General features: G+C 41.8%; 1 protein-coding gene across 2 annotated transcripts; it reads left to right on the top strand.

Annotated features, from left to right (window-relative positions):
- The first annotated feature begins 1832 nt into the window (after nt 1-1832).
- mpi (mannose phosphate isomerase) lies at nt 1833-21201 on the top strand. 2 transcript variants are annotated; one of them, XM_052042716.1, is made up of 8 exons: nt 1833-1874; nt 6615-6742; nt 7851-8051; nt 12121-12262; nt 13330-13509; nt 14703-14876; nt 16262-16470; nt 17886-21201. In XM_052042716.1, exons 1-8 carry the CDS (start codon nt 1859-1861, stop codon nt 18096-18098), a joined length of 1263 nt encoding a protein of 420 aa, XP_051898676.1. In that variant the 5' UTR covers nt 1833-1858; the 3' UTR covers nt 18099-21201. The 2 variants fall into 2 exon arrangements, with proteins under 2 accessions (XP_051898676.1, XP_051898677.1); XM_052042717.1 differs by having other exon boundaries at nt 1863-1944.
- The last annotated feature ends 42 nt before the right edge of the window (nt 21202-21243 follow it).

Below are 21243 nucleotides of genomic sequence, written 5' to 3'. Positions count from 1 at the left end.
GACCCCTGTTCTTCTTTACGTCCACCTCGGAGAGCAGATCTCTGTTTAACCTCTCAACATTTCTTGAGCAAACAGCAGTTCTAGTCACAACCATGTTTTCCTTTCCTCAGATGCTGTTTGATCTGTTGAGTATTTCCAGCACTTTCCTTTTTATTTCAGATTTCCAGCAGCTGTGGCATTTTGATTTTGTATTTTGATACCTGAGTTTGGTGAACAACCTCATTCTGTTCATAAGCAAGGACCAGAACTCCTGCTGCTTACCATGTTAATTTCCCATCCCAATTTCAATGTAACCTGATCATTCTGTATTGTTCTCCTGAAGCTTGAGTATCGACGCTTTTGCTGGATGTTTTTCAGCTTGGTAGGCTTAAAACTGATTAAAAGATTCATGATTTAGCTGGAACTTATTAACCACTAGTCCCTCCCAGAAATGTATTATCTTTGGAGGTACCTTACCACGCACATAACAAGGCAAACTTGACTAATGATCAGGAGACAAAAATTCAAATTCCAGAGCAGCTGAGAATGAAAATTCAATCAATTAATTAAACTAATCTGGAATTTATGTATCAAAAGAAGCTTTTATCAGTCATGATGACCATGAAACCACGGGATAGTTATGAAAACTTAGCTGGGTCACATCCTTGAGGAAAGGAAAGATTGCTGACTTTAGTGTGTCTGGACTCCCAGCAATATTGTTAACTCAGAACTGGCTTAGCAAACCACTCAGTCGGATCTAAATTATTATAGACCTTCAAAACACTCCAATAGTTCAAGATGATTCACCAACCCCTTACAAGGGCAATCTAGTATGAGCAGTAAATTGGTGATTGGTCTATTACTGTCATATGTACTGAGATATAATGAAAAACTTTGTTTTGCATGCCATCCGGACAGATCTTTCCAAACATAAGTACATTGAGGTAGTAAAGGAAAAAGCAATAACAGAATGCAGATTGTAGTGTTACAGTTGCAGACAAAGTGCAGTGCAGGTAGACAAATAAGGTGCAAGGGCCATGACGAGCTAGATTGAGAGAAACAGAGCGAAATTTTGACAGAACTGATGAAGGGTCCAGGACGTGAAATCTTAACCCTATTTCTCTTTTCACGGATGCTGTCTGACCTGCTGCATATGTTTAATTTATGTTTTTCTTGTGAATGCTGCTTATCTGATGCTATGTGCCTGTGGTGCTGCTGCAGGTAAGTTTCTCATTGCACCTGTGCACACATGGACTTGTGCAGATGACAATAAACTCGACTTTGACTGTAAATATTTACAGCATTCTCTAATTATGCTTGAAAGCACATACCACCAGGTTCAAAGACAGCTTCGATCCCTCTGTTATAAGACTATTGAACAGTTCCTAGTACAATAAGATAGACTCTTGATCTCACAATCTACCTCGTTATGACCTTGCACCTTATTGTCTACCTGTGGTGCACTTTCACTGTAACTGTAACACTTTATTCTGCACTCTGTTACCTTGTACTACCTCAATGCACTGTTGTAATGAATTGATCTGTATGAATGGTATGCAAGACAAGCTTTTCACTGTACCTCAGTACATGTGACAATAATAAACCAATTTACCAGTTTTTGATTTCAGATAAATTTGGCATGTGCCATTGCAATTCTAATAATATAAATTTAGGACAAATCTAAACCTATTATAGAGGACCTTTATAAAATGAAGCTTATATGGAGACATCTTCAGTATTGTTAGAGCTTGAAACTTTCGCATGTTAACCATCTTTTAACTTGAACTACAATTCCCAGCATGCATTACAAAGACGCAGCATACGTTTTCTACGCATGGTGGTGACCTCACACGCACGTCGTCTTCCTGAGAGGGCAGCGATGGCGGCGGTGAAAGGTGAGGGGAGCTTGAAGAGCGGTCAGATCAGAAGTAGCCGTGGCCGTCACCCACTGGTTATGGGAACGAGGTATCTCAGCGGGTGGGGGATGGCGGTTGTTCTCCGTGGGGAGTGAGGCTTGGCCTTTCAGCGGGCAATGCGGCAGAACTGACGAGTTGGCCTTGGGTGGTCACCCCTCACACCCACCCACCCCCATCGTCCTCCCCCACCCCAAACCCGCCCCCCATCGTCCTCCCCCCACCCCAAACCCGCCCCCCATCGTCCTCCCCCACCCCAAACCCACCCCCATCGTTCTCCCCCCACCCCAAACCCGCCCCCCATCGTCCTCCCCCCACCCCAAACCCGCCCCCCATCGTCCTCCCCCCACCCCAAACCCGCCCCCCATCGTCCTCCCCCCCACCCCAAACCCGCCCCCCATCGTCCTCCCCCCACCCCAAACCCGCCCCCCATCGTCCTCCCCCAAACCCGCCCCCCATCGTCCTCCCCCAAACCCGCCCCCCATCGTCCTCCCCCAAACCCGCCCCCCATCGTCCTCCCCCAAACCCGCCCCCCATCGTCCTCCCCCAAACCCGCCCCCCATCGTCCTCCCCCAAACCCGCCCCCCATCGTCCTCCCCCAAACCCGCCCCCCATCGTCCTCCCCCAAACCCGCCCCCCATCGTCCTCCCCCCACCCCCACTCCAAACCCGCCCCCCATCGTCCTCACCCCACCCCAAACCCGCCCCCATCGTCCTCCCCCCATCCCCTACCCCAAACCCACCCCCATCGTCCTCACCCCACCGTCCTGGCCCCACACAAAACCCGCCCCCGTCATCCTTGCCCCACCCCAAACACACCCCCACCGTCCTCCCCCCCACTCCCACCGTCCTCGCCCCGCCCCAAACCCGCCCCCCCACCGTCCTCGCCCCTGCCCCCCCACCATCCTCGTCCTCGCTTCCACCCCAAACCTGCCCCCCCACCGTCCTCGTCCTGCCCCAAACCCACTGTCCCTCCGTCTCCTCCCACCCTGAGCTTTCCATCACCCCCAGCTCCTATTTCTCCTTCTTCCTCCCTTCCCCTTGTCTCTAAGGCGGAGCAGGAAATGCAAGACTATTAATAATTTGCTATTTCTAAACTAATATAGGCACCCATTCACTTTTTGTTGTGCCAGTTGTGTCCCCAGTTGCTTTGGGTATCTTTTTCTATGTATCGTAGCTGCCTTCTGCTGGAAATGGTTTTATTTGATCATTGGCTTATATTTTGCGAATCTTGCATTAGTATGTTTATTTTGCATACATGTATAATTTAAATTCAAGTTTATGTTAACTTACGTTTGCCCTTGTCTCGTAATATACTGTGCTGCCGCTGCAAAAAGCTAATTTTCATGGCATTTGTACCCTGTGTATGTATTCCTATGACAACAATGAACTTGAGTCTGTGTGCACATTCACAAATTGGGATGGAGTTTGCACTGCAATTCTGCGGCAAAACCAGCTTCTCCTTTTGTCTCTGCAGTTTAAGGTGTCATTTTGAGGCAGTTCCTCCCCCCACCAAACCTTGAAATCAGAAATATCTGGGAGCCCACTGGAATTGATTAGGAGATGCTAGCAATTTCTGCAACATGCTGGGTTATTATGAATTGACCTGCAAAGTGTAACTGACATTGTGCCTAATTGGAGGCTGTGGCCTTAAAAGGTTTGAGATCAGCTGAGAGTTAAAGTTCCACTCTAAGTTCTATGCATTCAAATCCAGGTAGACATTTGTGGTGTAGTACTGGGGAAGGTGTTACCTTTTAGATGAGAAGTTAAACAAAAGTTTCAACTGCTTCTTGGGTGAATGTAAAGGATCCTCTGGCAATGTTTGCGTTGAGCAACATCTTTAAAACCAGATTATCTGGTTTGTGTTGTAATATTTCTCAGATCCTACATCACAACAATCACTGCTCTTCAAAAAGTAAACTTCATTGCTTGTAATATGTTACAGGCTGAGACTTCCATCTTACTTTGAATGAACTATCTCAGTGTATGTAATCAGAAAATATGTGAAACATAATTCTAAAAAATATATAACATAACAGGCAATGTAATTGGTGAGAAATAGAGGAAAATGAAGAAGAGGTAACCTATGGGGTCTGGATAAATGGTTACAACTAAAAATAACCATTTAATTTTTAGTGAATACTCTCCAGCTTGATTCCTTTTGTGAATTGGAGAATTAAGCATACTTTTGAGATTATAATGATGCTTTTGAGTCCATGATAGGATTGATTAATTGCACATCGTTTGCAGGAGGGTACATTTGGCTATTGCATATTTTCTTGTGCTCATGTCTTTTGTCATGAAATATATTAGGATTATGATTTTGTTATACATGCATTTCTTGGTGTGAATTAACCTGCATGGTATTAGTCCTAGTAAATTTTAAATTGGTGATTTTTTTTAGGGTAGTTATGACATTTCAGTAATGTAGTCTAATCCAATTAAGTTATTTTGAATGCAGTTCAGATATTGATTGCTTGATTAATGTTTGCTGCTGTGATTACAGTTCAATAAATGAATGAAGAATGTGTGGAGACTTCAAAGACCTGGTCTGTAGGTCACGAGTGATTGGTACCTGATGAGCATCAGGGGGCAATTTTACCCTGCGTTTAGGCAGCAGCAATTCAATTTTGTTCCAATAAGTAGATAACATGAGAAATTATCTTAAGCATTTGAGGTTCATCTGCCAATGCAGATTGTGGACTGATTGCTGAAAATGATTAATCTGTTTTATTCTCTCTGTACATGAAAATGAAACCAATGTCACGCAGGGAAGTGGAGGTCCTTTGTATGTATTCATGGTGTACGGAATATTTATGGAATTGTGCAGTGCTGTGGACCTTTTGACACATTGCACCTGTGTGAGCCTTTTGAATGTCCCACGCCAGGCTTTTACCAATGCTGCTTTGTCCAGTTCAAATATTTGTCCAATTTCCTGTTTGGAAACTATTGTGGAATCTATTCCTACCTCCTTTTATCAGGGACTGCACTCTTTGGCAGTTCTTGTACTAAGAACAAAATTTCATCTTTCTCCTTGCCCTTGCACTCATTTTGTTTATCAGATCTACTTTTATACAGTAAAGCTCTGATAATCTGGCACACTCAGGATATTGGTGCCAGACTAGCAGATTTTCTGGATTTTCGGATGTTACCCCTATTAATATCCCAACACACTTTTAATTTCCACTTTTATAATAAATTTTCCAGTGAATCTGGAAGTCTAAAGGGAGCATGGGAAAGTGGGCCCTAGTCAGTTTATTGGGACACTGATAAATGGGGCCCTGTTCAGGTAGAAGGGAGCACAGGAACTGGGACCCCCTATGAGCAGCGGGGGAGTGTGGGATTTCAAGAAAGTGAGGCAACCATCATCTGGTGAGCCAGATGCTGAAATATCAGGAGTTCCGAATAGTCAGATGGTAGATTATAACTCAAATAATCTGGTAACCTTGGAGATTTTGGTGCTAGATTATTGAATGTTACTCGTATTAATACCCTTACACAGTTTTAATTCACTTTTCTTTTAACCACATTACACAGTAGTATAATAAATTTTCAGTGAACTACGTGCATTGAAAAAAGTGGGAAATGGAACCCAGTGATCGGAATAAAAGCACTGAACAGTGAGAATGTATCATTGGAATCCTCAGATCTGTTAAAAGTATTCTGTAGGGATATGCTGGTCAAGATAGACCTTTGTAAATCAGTTTTCCAGTAACAATTATAATTCTGTCATAGCTTGCTTTTCTCATGGGTCAATGAGATATTTTGGAGAGGTGAGAGGCAAGTGCTCATTGTGTAGTGTGTTCACCTACTGGGAGAGCAAGATGATTTGCATTCATTTCTTCTGATTCACAAATTAAGATTTTGCTTTCACAATCATTGCAGGGTGTATGTACATTTTGCTTTTGCCCTTTTCTGTTGAGAATATTTGTCATTGTCAAACCCTGAAGTTTGCTGAACAACTCAGGCAAAGAATAATTACAAGACCATTGTTGCAAAGATCTATCTTTGGTTTGAGGTTTATTACTGGGATTTTTTTAGCCCCAGTCCACACCTAGGCTCATTATGATGGACAGTTGATGACCAAAAACAGTTGTTTTTGTGGGGTTCCAGGATATTTACTGTTGTGCAGGCTGACTATTAGAAACAAGTTATCAAAACTTGCATGTAGGAAAGCTTCTTCATGCCCACAAACCTTGGTTCCCGTCCTTATTATTTTTTGGACCTGTTTACCATTGTCAGTATTTCGCATTCAGTATGCTCCATCTCACACACCTCATGATTTATTCTGTTCCACCTTGTTGCTGTTAGGGATTGGAGGAACAATAGTAGGCCATTCAGTCCACAGGTCTCTTCCATTATTTAGCAAGATCATAATTGGGCTGTAACCCCATGTTCCTTGATATTTTTGATTAATAAAAATTTGTTGATCTGAGCTCTAAAACTTAACAAGTAACCGACATCGATTGCTGTCTGCACAATGAAATTCCAATCTACTCCTCTGGATAGTGGGGTCCCAGAGACTAATTGTCCTTTAAGAAGTTTTTAATGTCCATTTTATCTTACTCTGTCCACTTTGTCATGGTTTTAAAGTACATGACTGTTTGGGAAGTTTAAACTGTCTTGAATTTTGAGGTGTCTACACCAAACTTGCAGTCATATCGTAAGTATTGTGCTGAGATTTGGAGGCGGTTAGAGCTTTTCAATCTTTTGTTTTCCCCAGTGTTTCCGCTGAAATGTGCTGTGCAGCACTACGCCTGGGGGAAGGTTGGACCGGAGAGTGAGGTGGCAAAACTAATTTCAAGTAATGATCCCTCGATAGTCATTGAACAAGAGAAACCCTATGCTGAGGTATTTTGCTCATTTTGCTTCAAACAAAATCCTAGGTCCTAGTATTAAATGAGGAGGTGTGTATGTGAGTAGGTGAACTTTTCAAAGATACTGACATCACGATTTTGGACTTTTCCAATATTGTCTCCCTTCTTTGGCTGCTGTTCCCATACTGCTATTCTGTTGTCTGCAGCTTGATGTAAACCACTGGGGTCTTTCCAAGATGTGTTATGGGCTTTTTGCTTCCCAGCTCTGTTTATCTTTCAGAATTTCTGCTTGGTGAATTTGCAACTTTTCCAAAAGGTAATGTTAGATAAGTCAAAGTTGGGTGTGTGGCAGTTTTCTCAACAGACCTCATCCCTACTTTTTAGTGGTGTTAGCCCTTAGTATTTCTTAATAAATTATGCAGTTAAAAGGCATTCAAATCTGCCTCTTTTTTTTGACTTAGCTATGCTCAACAGTAGCTGTGTTAGATGAATATATGTTCACGTTCCACTTTATGAGCATGTAGTCTAAACTGACCAGTGCTGTAGAGAGGGTGTGCCGCCTTTTGTACAAGGCATTACATAGACCTGTTCAAGAGGATATATGGATGTACGTTGAGCCCAGTGTAATTCCTCCTCCACTCATAAAGGGCTAACATTGCTCTGCAAATGTTGTTATCACTCTTCAACCCCACCCCTGTCATAGCATTGAATGATTTAAGTAATCACAATTTTTTTTGCCTTCATGATGCAATCTGAAAATTGTTTGTGTTGATCATTTACTGAAAGTATAATTCAAAAGGAAGTCTTAAAATTCTGCTAAAATTATGCGCTTCCTGATGAGCATTGGAAGAGCAGCAAACAAATTTATGCATAACATCATTTTCTACTTTGGATAGCTTAGGTTCGTGCAGGGAAGGAAGAATAATGATAAAATCATATAGCAATTTAATATAAATTAAATTTACAATTACCTCATTCACAAGTGTGCATTTATTAAAGGCGTTATCATGTTAACAGGTAACACAGATGAGAAGTCCATGTGCAATATAATTAGGGAAACACATTTTACAACATGGCAAGACATGGAAATTATTAGCTAGCTTGAGAAGTGATGCTGTTTTGTGATTTCTTTTTTCTATTAGTTATGGATGGGAGCCCATCCCAAAGGGGATGCAATCATTTGCGACAACCGAATTTCCCAGAGGACTCTTGGGCAGTGGATTTCGGAGCATCCTGAATGTCTGGGGTCAAAGGTGAAGGGTGTTTTCCAGGGACAGCTGCCTTTCTTGTTCAAGGTGCTTTCGGTCAACATCTCGTTATCTATTCAAGCTCATCCAAACAAAGTAAGCAAAGGGTTAAGTTGTCACCTTGTGCGCTGCCAATAATTGGGTAACTAGCCACGTTTGTAGCATGTAATATATCCTCTTGATTTTGCTCACTTTTCTGTGAACTCAAATTCCGAACAAAATTGTTTTAAAGCACAGAAAGCTTTACCTGGAGTATGAATGCATTTCAGAAATATGTCGAGTTGAACTGCATCACGTACCAAACGAGATAACCTCTATCTTGAACTTGTGTCTGCCTCCTGTCAATGCCAGCTCCCAGCTGAGCAATCTCATTTGTCCTGTTCACCCTTTTTTTTCCTTGTACCCTTCCAATTTCTCATATGTATACATCAATTTGCCTTTTCTCCAATTCTTTTGGCTGATCACCTGCACTAGGGGATGATTTACAAAGTCTAATTGATGTGGGATCCGGTTATTTTCAAATCCACAGGTTCTTTCAGGAGTCCAGGAATGAGTTGAAAACAACTTGGTGCTTCAAAGTTTTATTGGAAAGTTTAAAACAAAGAAACAGTCACAGAGCGCATGGCATTAGCTTTGATGAGTCGAGACAAAGGGAACAAAAGATGAGTTCAGGCCACGGGGGGCAGACGAGCAAGAGAGAGATTAACAAAAGGCGACACCTTTTATACCTGAGATAAGAGATGCTCTTTAGCTAACAATAGTCCAATCAGGAAACCTATTAGATACTTGTGGCCAAACCAACCAATGAAAAAACCAGATTCACCTGATGGACAAACCAATAAGCTAGTAAGCAGCCATTCCTTGTGCTGCCACTTGAGGTGTATTAAACATTATACATGTTTAAAAAAAACTAATTAAAGCAGTCAAATCCAACATTGACCTACTGGCGTGTATTTGGGAGGTGGGAGGGAACTAGACCACCCAGGGGAAATCTGCGTAGCGAGGGAGAGAACATGCACACTGTACAGATGTCATGTGAAGTCAGGATCAAACTCGTGTCCCTGGAGCTGTGAGGTAGCAGCACGGACTGCTCCACCACTGTGCAGCCCTGTTTAACAGTGGTTTTCGTCCAGAAATATGAGCACATTTTCAGGTGCCATTGTTCCGGGATTTTAGACTGTGGCAGTTTCCCAAATGAACGCAGTACTACTGCCGAAGAAAATCAATCAGATTTATTATCACTGACATGTGACGTGAAATTTGTTGTTTTGTGGCAGCAGTGCAGTGTAAGACATAAAAATCTCTAAATTACAAAAGTAAATAAATAGTGCAGTAAAAAAGGAATGAGTTAGTATTCATGGATCGTTCAGTAATCTGATGGCGGAGGGGAAGAAGCTGTTGAGTTTAATCTTGACCAGTATCCAGCATAGTAAAATTTGCATTGTGTTAAAATACATCGGGCTCGATTGTGCTGACAGCTAGCTGACAATTCTGTAGAAAACCACTGGCTCACTGCCTATGTTTGCATATTCTAGATTTTGGTGCTTGTGCATCACATCAGTATAGTACACCTCTGATCTCTCAGTCCTCCCAGAACACCCCTGAGGGGTATTCTGTTGCGTACTGAGCTGGAGAGCTGGATACATTTTTTTTTATCCTGTCTCTCAGCTTTATGCCAGCATTAGAGCACCCCAGTACATTCCAGTGGCGTTGCTGACCTTCCTTAAGGTGTGAAGGTAAGTGTTTTTTTTAAAAACTATATTTTAATTCCTTTGTTTCTAGTTTGTTAGTTAAATGTTTTTAAGTGAACTTATTTATTTTGAAGAAATTTTTTTTCATTTATTTCTAAACGTCTTTCATCATTGGAGACATTTGAAATCTCTACACTGCCTATTAGGCCAGTCCATGTGTGGGGCCTTAATTTATTCTGCCCATGGCCAAGTTGCCACTTGCAGCCAGTTCTTCTTTGCGAGGTAACCATAACAGCAACGGTGTGGCCACGGAAGGTTAGTGTTGCTGTGGGGTGAGGGGGGTCTAACTGCAGGGCATGGACCTGGTAGAGAACACTCTGGCCCTGCATATACGTTCTGCTTAAAGCCGTCTGGCTGCATCTGAGAGGAATCTGGTGGACTCTGTTATTTCATGGGCCCCAGTTTGCTCTCAGATAATAGTTTAAAACAGATCAGACTTTGTGCATTTCACTGACTGTTCTTCAGAATGCTAAAACAGTAACTTAATATGTAAAACCAAAACATGCCGTAAACGCTCAGCAAGCCAGTCAGCATCTGCGAAGGAGAAACACAATGTTTCAGTTCTGGGATGCGATGCAGCATCTGTGTCCTCTGGTCGTTGACGCCTCTTCTCATGGGGAATATGTTCTTTCCACTTACTCTATCTAAACGTATGATCCCTCACACCACTATAAGAACACAAGAAATAGAAGCAGGAGTAGGCTGTTCAGCCCCTCAAGCCAACTGCACAGTTCAATAAGATCACAGCTGATCTTTTTACCTTGGCATCACTTTCTTGAACTAATGCATATCCTTTCATTCTCTTAATTTTGAAAAATGTATTGCAAATGCAAAATATATCAAATCTGCTCTCAAGTCTCAGCTTCTAATGTTTTACCTCTTATTGGGGAAACATTTTAAGAACGAGAGTAAAGATGTCTTGCAGCATTTATATAGGATCTCAGTGAGTTCGAGTATTGTGTACAATTTTTGTCACCTTACCTATAAGTGGATATACTGTACTTGCTCGAGAGGGAGTGCAGCAAATATTCACTGGAGTGGTTCCTGGGATGGTGGATCTAACATGAGGAGAGATCAAATAGGATAGAACCCTATTTTCTCATGTTTACAAGGGGAAGTGATGTTATTGAGACGTACAAAATACTTACAGGCCTCAACAGGGTGGATGTGGAAATGATGTTTCCCTTGGTTGAGGAGTTTAGTAGTAGGGGTCACATCTCAAAATAAGGAATAGGCCATGTAGGACTGAAATGAGATCTTTCTTCCCTTGTAGTGTGGTGGATCTTTGAAGTTAACTACCCCAAGCCAAGTGTAAGTCAACAAATTTTTACCCTCTCCCTCCCATCTGCAAAGATCCTGTCTGAACTAATCTTTAAGCAGTCTCAGTTAAAGGTAATGTAGTAGTTCAGAACAATCCTTTAATTTAACTGATATAAACTGAGCCAGAAGGTTGTGGGTTTGTCCTGCTGTAGATGACCACAGTAATCTAGGCTGATGCTCCAGTACTGTCTTGTGAATGAGAAATTAAACAGATCTCCTGCTGGTGCTCTGTGATGGACATTATAGACCCTTTGGTATTCTGTTCAAGAACAGCAGAGGAGTTCTTCCTGGTTTTCCTCTATTCAATATCGCTGAAGTGTGATCATTTGCCACGTTGCTGATTGTGGGAGCATACTGTGCAAAAGCAGCCTGCCGTGTTTTCTGCAAACCAGTGATATTCAGAAATATTTCTTTGCAAGATCTTCTTCACTCAAGACTTGTGTATATTTATGAGTGCATTACCATAGAACCATAGGAGGAGCTTTTCTCAGGTTGGAATTAAAGCACTGGAAAAGTATTTAAAACAAATACAATTTTGATATTTATAATGCAATGATAAACATTGTTCCTCCAGGTATTTATGATTTTGCTGGGAATTGATAGATCTGAAATACTACTACTATTGGGGCAGGGCAGGGAAAGCTCTGCCTTGTGCTCTTTTTTTTAAATTTTATTTACAGCGTGGTAACAGGTCCTTCCGGCCCAACAAGTCCGCGCCGCCCATTTTAAACCCAAATTAACCTACCCGTACGTCTTTGCAATGTGGGAGGAAACCGGAGCACCTGGAGGAAACCCACACAGACACGGGAGAATGTACAAACTCCTTACAGACAGCAACGGGAATCGAACCCCGATCGCTGGCGCTGTAATAGCGTTGCACTAACCGCTACACTACTGTGCGTGAGTGAGATTGACTTGGTTTTTGCTGTACTTGGCTTGGATGTGTTTCATTCTGTTCCATGTCTCCTACCCCCAGAACATAATCCAAAAAACACCCCAGAAATCAAACATTTATAAGGTAATTTTCTGAAGTTGTAATTTTAAAGCATAGATAACACTGTATTGTTCATAGTTTTGTAACTTGTCTCCTACAGGAACTAGCTGTGCAACTCCATGCTCAGTTTCCAGATAGATATCCTGATAAAAATCACAAACCAGAAATGGCCATTGCACTGACTCCATTTGAAGGACTCTGTGGATTCAGACCAGTGGAAGAAATTATTGGATTTTTGAAGAGTAAGGCATGAAGCACCCCTGTTTTGTCCTTGTAAATCTTGGTGGTAAACTTGTAGGTAAAATGCTGCATGTTCTTTTTTTCCATATTTCTGGAGCAGTTTCATAAGTACAGTCCTTCCGTTCCTTACTCTCTGTGTGAACTGTAAGCACTTGGTGACATTTGGTTGGGCTCAGGCTTCTGAGACTGAAGCTCCTGGGTTCGGGTATCATCACTTTAAGCTATTGGTTACATGCAATTGGTCTAGCAATTCGGTGATGTAATGAGCGGAAGTTGCATCATTGGATCCATTGTCCATTGGGTATAGATGGTTGCATGTCACATTTTGGAAAAAATATTGCCTTGGCCAACATCCAGCCAATGCCAGCAAATGAGTGTTGAAATGGACATTACCTTCCAGTTTGGACCACATGCAGTCATGCACATATTGGTTGCTGAATTCAATTATTTCTTTAGAATATAGAAGGAGACCATTTGGCCCATCGAAACTATGCTGATTTTTAGAGCAATCCCATTCCCACTGTAACGTTTTCTCTCCACGTTCCCATCAAACTCTACCACTTGCCTATAAATGAGGAGGAATTTTACAATGGCTAATTAACCTACCGACTTGCTTGTCTTTGGGATGGGGAAGGAAACTGGAGCAACCAGAAGAAACCCAAGGGTCAAAGGAGAACATGTAAACTCCACATAGACAACAGTAGTCAGGATTAAACTGGGTCGCTGGAGATGCAAAGCAGCAGCTCTCTTAGCTGTGGTACTGTGCCACCCTTTTTGTAAACATGTGTATCCTTAAGTAATTAAATAGCTGTAAACTGTTTCAAAATGAACTGAGGAAGAGACATTGAAGTACATGTTTTTACTATCACAACGTTAATACAAATTTGTAATGTTAATACAAATTTTATTAATATTAGTACAAATTTTCCAAAGTCAGTGGTATATCCACTTTTAAATCAAGCTGAAAATTGGTTCAACATGTTTTTTTTGTAACCCCTACACTCTTCAACAGATGTCTGACTTTTGTTGTTTTCCTTTTTATCTCTGAAACACTTGTGCTTTGTTGCAGATGTCCCAGAATTTCATGCAGTGATTGGCAATGAAGCTGCAGAAATGCTTGAAAATAGCCCAGGTGACCCACGCCAGATATCTGATGCTTTGAAGAAATGCTTTACTAGAATGATGAACTGTGAAAAGAAGACATTTGTTGATCAGCTGAACATGCTGGTGAAGAGAGTGTTGGAAGAAGGTTTGTGGTATTAACAGAGAGCAGAACTATGTTGAAGCCAAATGTAAATTAGTTTGCACTTAACTAATGTGCAATGAAATATTTCTTGGATTCTTACAAGCAGGTTTGCCAACATATGGAACTTTGAAGTAAATATTTGCATTTATCTATTACATCGCAGCTGTTAGAAGTGTCACAAGCACAAATGACTTGCAGTTAGTATTAAGCAAGCAGAGATTTTATGCATGGCAAGATCCCACAAGCTGCAACAAGACGAAAGACGAGGTTTTGTCAGTGAGAGAGGAATTTTAATCAGGATATCAAGAGAACTCTGTGCACTTCAACTAATAGTGTGAAATCTTTGATACCCACCATGATGGACAGGGTCTAATTTGCATTGTGGCAATGCAGTACTTGATAATGTGTCAAAGTGTCAGTCTAGTGCAAAAATATGATTTGAGCTGGCATTCAGGGAGATGTGTGTTTGATAATTTGCAAGAATAAGGGGCTGCCAGTTGTACTCATCTGTGCAGATTTGTCCCCTTTAACAAGCGGAACAGAATATGTAGGGATAAGTGCAACTGGCGAACAATATTCTCACAGCTGTTTAGGGCTAGCGACTGAGGGGTGAATTTTTTGCCCCTCCCCAAAATAAAGTTACCAAATATTAAAATCACAGTATATTGCAGTACAGAAGGCCATCTGTGCCAGTCTAAAAGAGCTACTCAATTAATCCATGCTCCTTCCCCACAGATTGAACACTGATGAAACTGCTTCCCTCACAACCTATCTGATAATGCATCAAGCTGCTGCATTTATTTATTTTAAATAAAGATTCTCATCAGCCCAATTGTTTGAGTGTAACTCTTGTTTTTCCTATTTACTTTTTTTAAAACCCCTACTGATTTTGAAAATTAAATCGAACTTCAGTCTTTATTCTAAGGAGAACGATCCCAGCTTTTCTGCGATTGTAAATTTTCCAAAATACCATGGATGCTGAAAAATAGTGGGAGGGAAAAAGTGCACAGTAAGTAGGAAAGACAGATGGGTCATCCTTCCAAGACCTGTTGAATGGACCCAGCTGAAATACTGTCCTTCATTTGCACTATTTATGGGTTACCAGTATTTGCACTTTTGATGCCTTGCACCCTATTGTACATTATAATCTGTTGCATGCCACAGTTTGGAGGTAACAAGAGCCTTATGTTATGTAGCTGCTGCAGGCAAGGACACAGCAGGAAGTAACGGCGAGCTGTTGCTGCGATTACACTCCCAGTTTCCGGGTGACGTTGGATGTTTCGTCATTTACTTTCTGAATCTGGTGAAGCTGCAACCTGGGGAAGCCATGTTTCTGGGAGCTAATGAACCCCATGCTTATCTTTATGGAGGTGAGATCCGAAGACATTATAAAAGGAGAGGATGGAAATGCTAAGTGCCACGTTGATTCGGTGTAATGACTTGGCTGAACTAATTCTCTGTAACTGCATTGTAGGATTTTATTTCTTAACATCTTTAAAAGGGACCTGAGGGACAACTTTTTCCACAGAGGGTGGTGAGTTTATGGAATGAGCCTGCCAGTGGAAGTGGTTGAGGCAGGTACAACAGTATCATTTAAGAAGCACTCAGATAGGTACATGGAGGGGTGGGGCTTAGAGGGATATGGGCCGAATGCAAGAAATTGGGACTAGTTGGGTGGGCACCATGGTCGGCCTGGACTGGTTGGGCTGAAGGGCCTGTATCCGTGCTGTATTGCTCTATGACTCTGTATTGATAAGGTCATAATTGTGGTTGTCTGGGTTTGTGTAAACAATGTCAAGAATCTGTGCCTTTCCAGATTTGGACTTGGTCTGGAGAGAAATTGTAATTCCAAAATATAGAAGGTTACAGACTGAGAGCAAGTAAATGGGATTAATATGGATACTTACTGGGTGGGCTGAAGGGCTTCTTTCTGTGCTCTACGATTAGATGCAACTCCAGAGGATGAGAAGTGTACGACGTTAAAGCAATTCAATTACAATATTTTTCCTAAACTCTTAACATCGTTGTCAAACCAGTGGCTATGAACAGTGAGTGCTCACCCAAAACCATGATGGGCTGTGGGTCACAAGTTTACATTGACAAGAATAATTGGTATTGTTTGTTCCTCTACTGAAAGGACTTTTGCCCAGATCATGAGGTAATATGACAAATTTGAAAACTGTTCCTGAGGTAAAATGGCACTAATTTTGAAATTTATCCAAGTTTAAAATATTGTGATATCCCTCAATGGGAAGGCTGATTAACTCCAGCATAGGTTAAAACTAGGGTGCTGAAGATTTCTTGGGCCTTCTAAGCAAACTTCCTAGATTTTCCTTCACTGTCTTTGGCACTTCCTCACCAAACTGCACTCTGCTGCTCACGTATGAATAAACGATCAGAACCTTTGACGTAGTTTATAGAATGAAGCTCTGTGAGCTAAAAAGGGGAAAATGCTGGAAATAGTCACTGGGTCAGGCAATATCTGTGGAGAGTAAAACAGAGTTAATCTTTGAAATTGATGACGTTTTATCAGAGCTTTTTCATCCATGGTAAACTGTGTAGCCTTTCGGTTTAAGGAGTTAATTGACACAGTATTAACTACTTTTAATAGAGATTCATTTCATATGCATAGCGATATTGAGGTCCTTTCCAATTTTCTGATAGATTTTGCAGTCTATTTTTGGCAGCTGTTGAGAAACTTAGTGATACTGTGTGAAATAGCTGGCAAGTGCTAATTAACTTTCATCTGTTCCAGATTGCATAGAATGTATGGCATGTTCTGATAATACTGTGCGAGCTGGCCTCACTCCAAAGTTCATTGACGTTCACACCCTTTGTGACATGCTCAATTACACACCTGCACCAGCAAGTGAAAAGATCTTCCCCTTTATTCGGGATCCCTGTGATTCAAGTGTTTTCATGTACGATCCTCCAGTGCCTGATTTCACAGTAATAAAAATAGAGGTACGACTTGTGCTCTTGAACTGGACTCCACTAATACTCGTATCATCTGTTTCTCTTTGCTGCTGCTTCTCTGGGCACACTGACGTACCAATCTGACGGTACAGGGAACCAGTTTCCGTTCTGTTGATGCCTAAGCCAAGTGTGCGTTAAGAAATATTGACACCAGCAATCCGGAAATTTATCACCTGGCTGAAACTTGCTTTCTAGCCAGACTACAGATGTTGGCCTAGATAAGGAGATTGCAAAATGACAGAGAAAATGCAAATGAGAATTTTTTAGCAGCAGAACATGCAATTTGGCCTAACAGGTCTGCATTGGTGGTTGTGCATTCAATTTACCACTCCACCTGTCCTTCTATTTTTTTCTCCGTTGTTTGTACCTAACTTTCTTTTAAGTGCATCTGTGCAACTTGCATCAGCCACAGTATTCAGTAATGAACTTTGCATTTTCTGACTAAAAGAACTTTCTTTCGAAATCAAATCGATGACCTATCTTAGATTTATGCTCCTTCTTTTGGACATTAAGTCAGTACATCTTTTGGACAGTAACAGTGATAGTCCTTAAATTTTAAATCGGGTCACTGTGCAGGTGGAAAAACACGATGCTGGAGGAACTCAGCAGGCCAGGCAGCATCTGTGGAGAAAAGCAGGCGGTGCAGTTGTTAACTGTGCAGTTGTCTGCTCTCAAGACAAATGATCTCCACAGTCTGTTCAGCCTCTCACATTGTAGTTCTGGTATTCTCATTGTAAATACTGCATTCACCTTCTCCTGGGGCACAACAGTCCCACAGTGAGGAAACAGGCCATTCGGCCCATCACATCCATGCTGACAAGTGGGCACCCATCCATGTTTATCCCATCTTCCAGCACTTGGCCTGTAGCCTTCTATGCCTAGGCAATTTCAGTGCACTTCTAAACACTCAATGCTGTCAGCGTCTGTTTCTATCCCTCTCTGTGGCAATACAGTCCAGGTACTTGCCACTATCTGGGTGAGAAAGGATCCCCTCTAAATCTCTCAACCCTTAACCTAAACCTATGTCCTCCAGTTTTGTACTCTAAGGGGTAAAAGTTGCTGATGTCCACCCTATTGATACCTCTCATAACTTTAAATACCTCAGTAATGTCCCCACTTCCCCACGTTAACTTCCTCTGCTCCAGGGAAAACAGCCTTTCCTCATAATTGAAATGCTCCATCCCAGGCAACATCCTGGTGAATCTCCTCTGCACCCTCTCCAGCGCTATCACATCTTTATTTAATACAGTGGTCAATTGTATGCACAATACCAGGTGTGATCTGAACAAGGTTCTTCAAGTTACTTAAGAGCCTCATAGCATATAATGAAGAGATAGAAGAATCTATTAAGTTTCTGTCACCTGCAAACCTTGTAAGCTAAAAGAAAATCTCTTTTAACTCAGGTTCCAAGTTCAGTGAAACAGTACACGATATCTTCCATTGATTCTGCAAGTATCCTGCTCGTGATCAGTGGTGAGGCCTCGGCCACTGCTAACCCTTCTCAGATCAACGTACGACGAGGATCTGTGCTGTTCATTGCAGCCAATGAGAATGTTGACCTGTGTATCAACTCAACGGACGGAATGCTACTCTTCAGAGCTTGCTGTGTGCTGTAACATCTCAACTTTCACTCACTATCTTTAGGATTTTAAAGAAATTATATATAGTGGCACTGTAGGCTGATGGATAGAATGTTAATGCCCATGTGAAAAGTTAGCTTTTTGCCAGTTTTTGCAAGATTCAAAACTACCCTCTTTTAATTGATGGTTATCCATTTTTCTGTGAGGAAATCAATTTGATCCCTTTCTCCATTACTAATTCTGTTTGCCTCATTTCAGTTTTATGTGCATTAGCTTGTTATCGCAATAGTAACAAATTTGTTTTAGTTCTAAACTATTTAGTTCTCACTCCACAGATCCAAGAACTTTCTGCATTCTCAATCTACAGCCTCGCTTTTACATGATGCTTTCTCACAATACGCACTAGGTTCATATAATTTGCTGATGAGCTTCAGTGCCCAACCTCTGGGTAGTGGAAAAACAAGTTTGAAAACTGTTGAATGAACTTTGCGGCTTTGAGTTCTGGAGCCAAGGTCATTGCATTATTGTTGGGCCACACTGGAAATGTGCTTTTGAACAAGCTCTGCATTTAGCAAGTTGTCCACGTACTGATATATCACTGGCACAGACCAAACAGTAGGACATTGCCTGGCTCCTTCCTTTCCACAAAGCGCAGGACGTGTCCCTTCAGGCTAATTAGTGCAGAATGAAGAGTGCTGTTGATATCAAAGTAGTATCTGACCAAGCATGGCTCCAATAAAATAGAAACCAGGCTGTGTGGGTGGGAATAGGTGAGTCTCATCTAGCACAAATGGAGATGGCTGTGGTTGGTCAACCAGCAGAGAGAAAGGAAATTACTTGTCAATAATGCCCACATCGTGTGAATGAATTTTAAAAACACAGTCAAACCAGTATTTATAGTTTTGCAGCTTGCTGACAGCATTGGAGCTATCCTTTGGGTGATTGTCACGGACGTGTATCTAATTGGAAGGCATTGAAGGCAAACTGTCTTGCGCTACATTTCCTAATAGTATTTACATAGTGAACGTTTACCTCAGATCTGAAACATCCTGTAATATGCAGCTTCTTGGCACCATCTGAAAACAAGATGAGGGAGGGAACAATGTTTTAACAAAGATGTATATAGCTGGAGTAGAAGGGAAGTGTAAAATATTCATATCGTCTGTCTTCCACTGACATTTCTATTTAAAGGCTGGCTTAGTTTAGTATTCTAGTCTTGTATTGAGTGAGTTGATGCTACTACATTGGTAGTAACAGATGTGAAATAACGCAAAGAAATCTGAGAGCTTTATGAAATGTTACATAAAAAGAAATTGCCGGGGATGCTCAGCAGGTCGGGAAGTATCTGTGGAAGGAGAAGCAGGTCAATGATTTTTCATCAGAACCTTCAGTGGAAGTGGGAGCTCTGGTGCTTTTGTGTGAAGTGGAGAGAAGCTGCTGGATGAGCATACCAGGAGCAGAATCAGGCCATTCGGTCCATCCACTCTCCTCCACCATTCAATCATGGCTAATTTTTTTTTCTCTCAACCCCATTCTTCTGCCCGTAACCTTTGACGCCCTCACTAATCAAGAACCTATCAACCTCCGCTTTAAGTGTACCCAATGACTTGGCCTCCACAACCATCTGTGGCAATGTATTCCACAGATTCACCACCCTCTGGCTAAAGACATTCCTCCTCATCTCTGTTCTAAAGGGACATCCTTCTATTCTGAGGCTGTGTCCTCTGGTCCTAGACTCTCCCACTACTGGAAGCATCCTCTCCACGTCCACTCTATCCAGGCCTTTCAATATTCGGTAGGTTTACCTCATCCTATTAAACTCCAGAGAGTACAGGCCCAGAGACATTAAACACTCCTCATACGTTAATGTGATATGCCATGTGCGGGAAGGGACTGACATCAGTTCTGGACTGACCATAGGTGTGTTAATTGTGTCAGAATTTTTTTTTGCTACTTAACCTTTGTTTTTATTTAAGTTAATTTATGATCATTGTAGTTTGTCTGGGTTATGTTGGTATGGAATGATGTGTACTGTATTAAAAGTATGGTCAATTAGTTTTCTGCGTTCCTAGCTAGAGGCTTGAGTTCTTGCACAGGTTAACGTAAAATATGCAAAGACTTTTTCATATCAAGACTGTGAGAAGGAAAATGTACATTAAGAGGAATTGTTAATTCAATTAATGTGTACTGGGGGGAAAAAAGGCTGGAAATCTTAAACAGAAAATGTTTGGATGCACAGCAAAGCCATTGGCATCTGGAAAAGTCAAGATGGGTTTGAGCAAAACTGCATCTGCTTCACTTGTTTCCTAAAAACATTATGACTTTCATGTAAGGACAAATCTGTTGAAAGCTCCAGGCTTATTTTACCCTAAACTTTTTCACTGTTAAATGCACTGGTGCATTTAATTGGAAAAAAAATGGCAAACTTGAGAAGTCCCTCAGATAACTTTTGACCCAATGAACTTTGCCTTTTTTTTCCATGAAACCTTACACCCCTCAATAAATAAGTGGGTCAGGAAGCTTACCATGCATGCAGTGGGTAATCTATCAAAGTCAGAGAAGAAGGACTTTCATGCCATCTGCTTGCTGCACCACAACATAATGCCATTTGGTCCATTGTGTACATATCAGCTCCCATTCCCCTTTTCATTTCCCTGCGGCACTGCAATTTATTCTCACCTGTCCAGCTTGGGGATGTGAGAGGAAACCAGGGCAAATGGTGGAAGCAGTGGTCAGGGGCTGAATGTAAAAAACACACACACAGCAACTGAGGTCAGCATTAAACCTGGTGTGCTGGAGCTTTGAGGCAGTGGCACTAACCAAGAGGCAGATGCCACCTCCTGATGTGGCAGGCACGGTAGTGTAGTGGTTAGCGTAACGCTATTACAGCGCCAGTGACCCAGGTTCAATTCCGGCTGCTGTCCGTAAGGAGTTTGTACGTTCTCCCTGTGTCTGCGTGGGTTTCCTCTGGGTGATCCGGTTCCCTCCCACATTCCGAAGAGGTACAGGTTAGGAAGTGGGCATGCTAAGTTGGCCCGGAAGTGTGGTGGCACTTACGGGCTGCCCCCAGAACACTATGCAAAAGATGCATTTCACTGTGTTTCAATGTACATGTGACTAATAAAGAAATTTTATCTTACACTTGGTGAATCTTCATCAATGGTTATTAGAGATGTCCTTG

This window comes from Pristis pectinata, chromosome 32 (assembly GCF_009764475.1).
Source record: "Pristis pectinata isolate sPriPec2 chromosome 32, sPriPec2.1.pri, whole genome shotgun sequence".
Lineage (NCBI taxonomy): Eukaryota > Metazoa > Chordata > Chondrichthyes > Rhinopristiformes > Pristidae > Pristis > Pristis pectinata.
The sequence above is the reverse complement of the archived record's forward strand: the minus strand, read 5'-3'. Positions and strand labels throughout refer to the sequence as shown.

What these genes read in the sequence shown, in the direction of transcription:
- mpi (XM_052042716.1), top strand. An exon ending in AAGAGAAACCCTATGCTGAG is followed by an intron (nt 6,743 to 7,850) that starts GTATTTTGCTCA and finishes TTTTTCTATTAG; the next exon opens with TTATGGATGGGAGCCCATCC. An exon ending in TTCAAGCTCATCCAAACAAA is followed by an intron (nt 8,052 to 12,120) that starts GTAAGCAAAGGG and finishes TGTCTCCTACAG; the next exon opens with GAACTAGCTGTGCAACTCCA.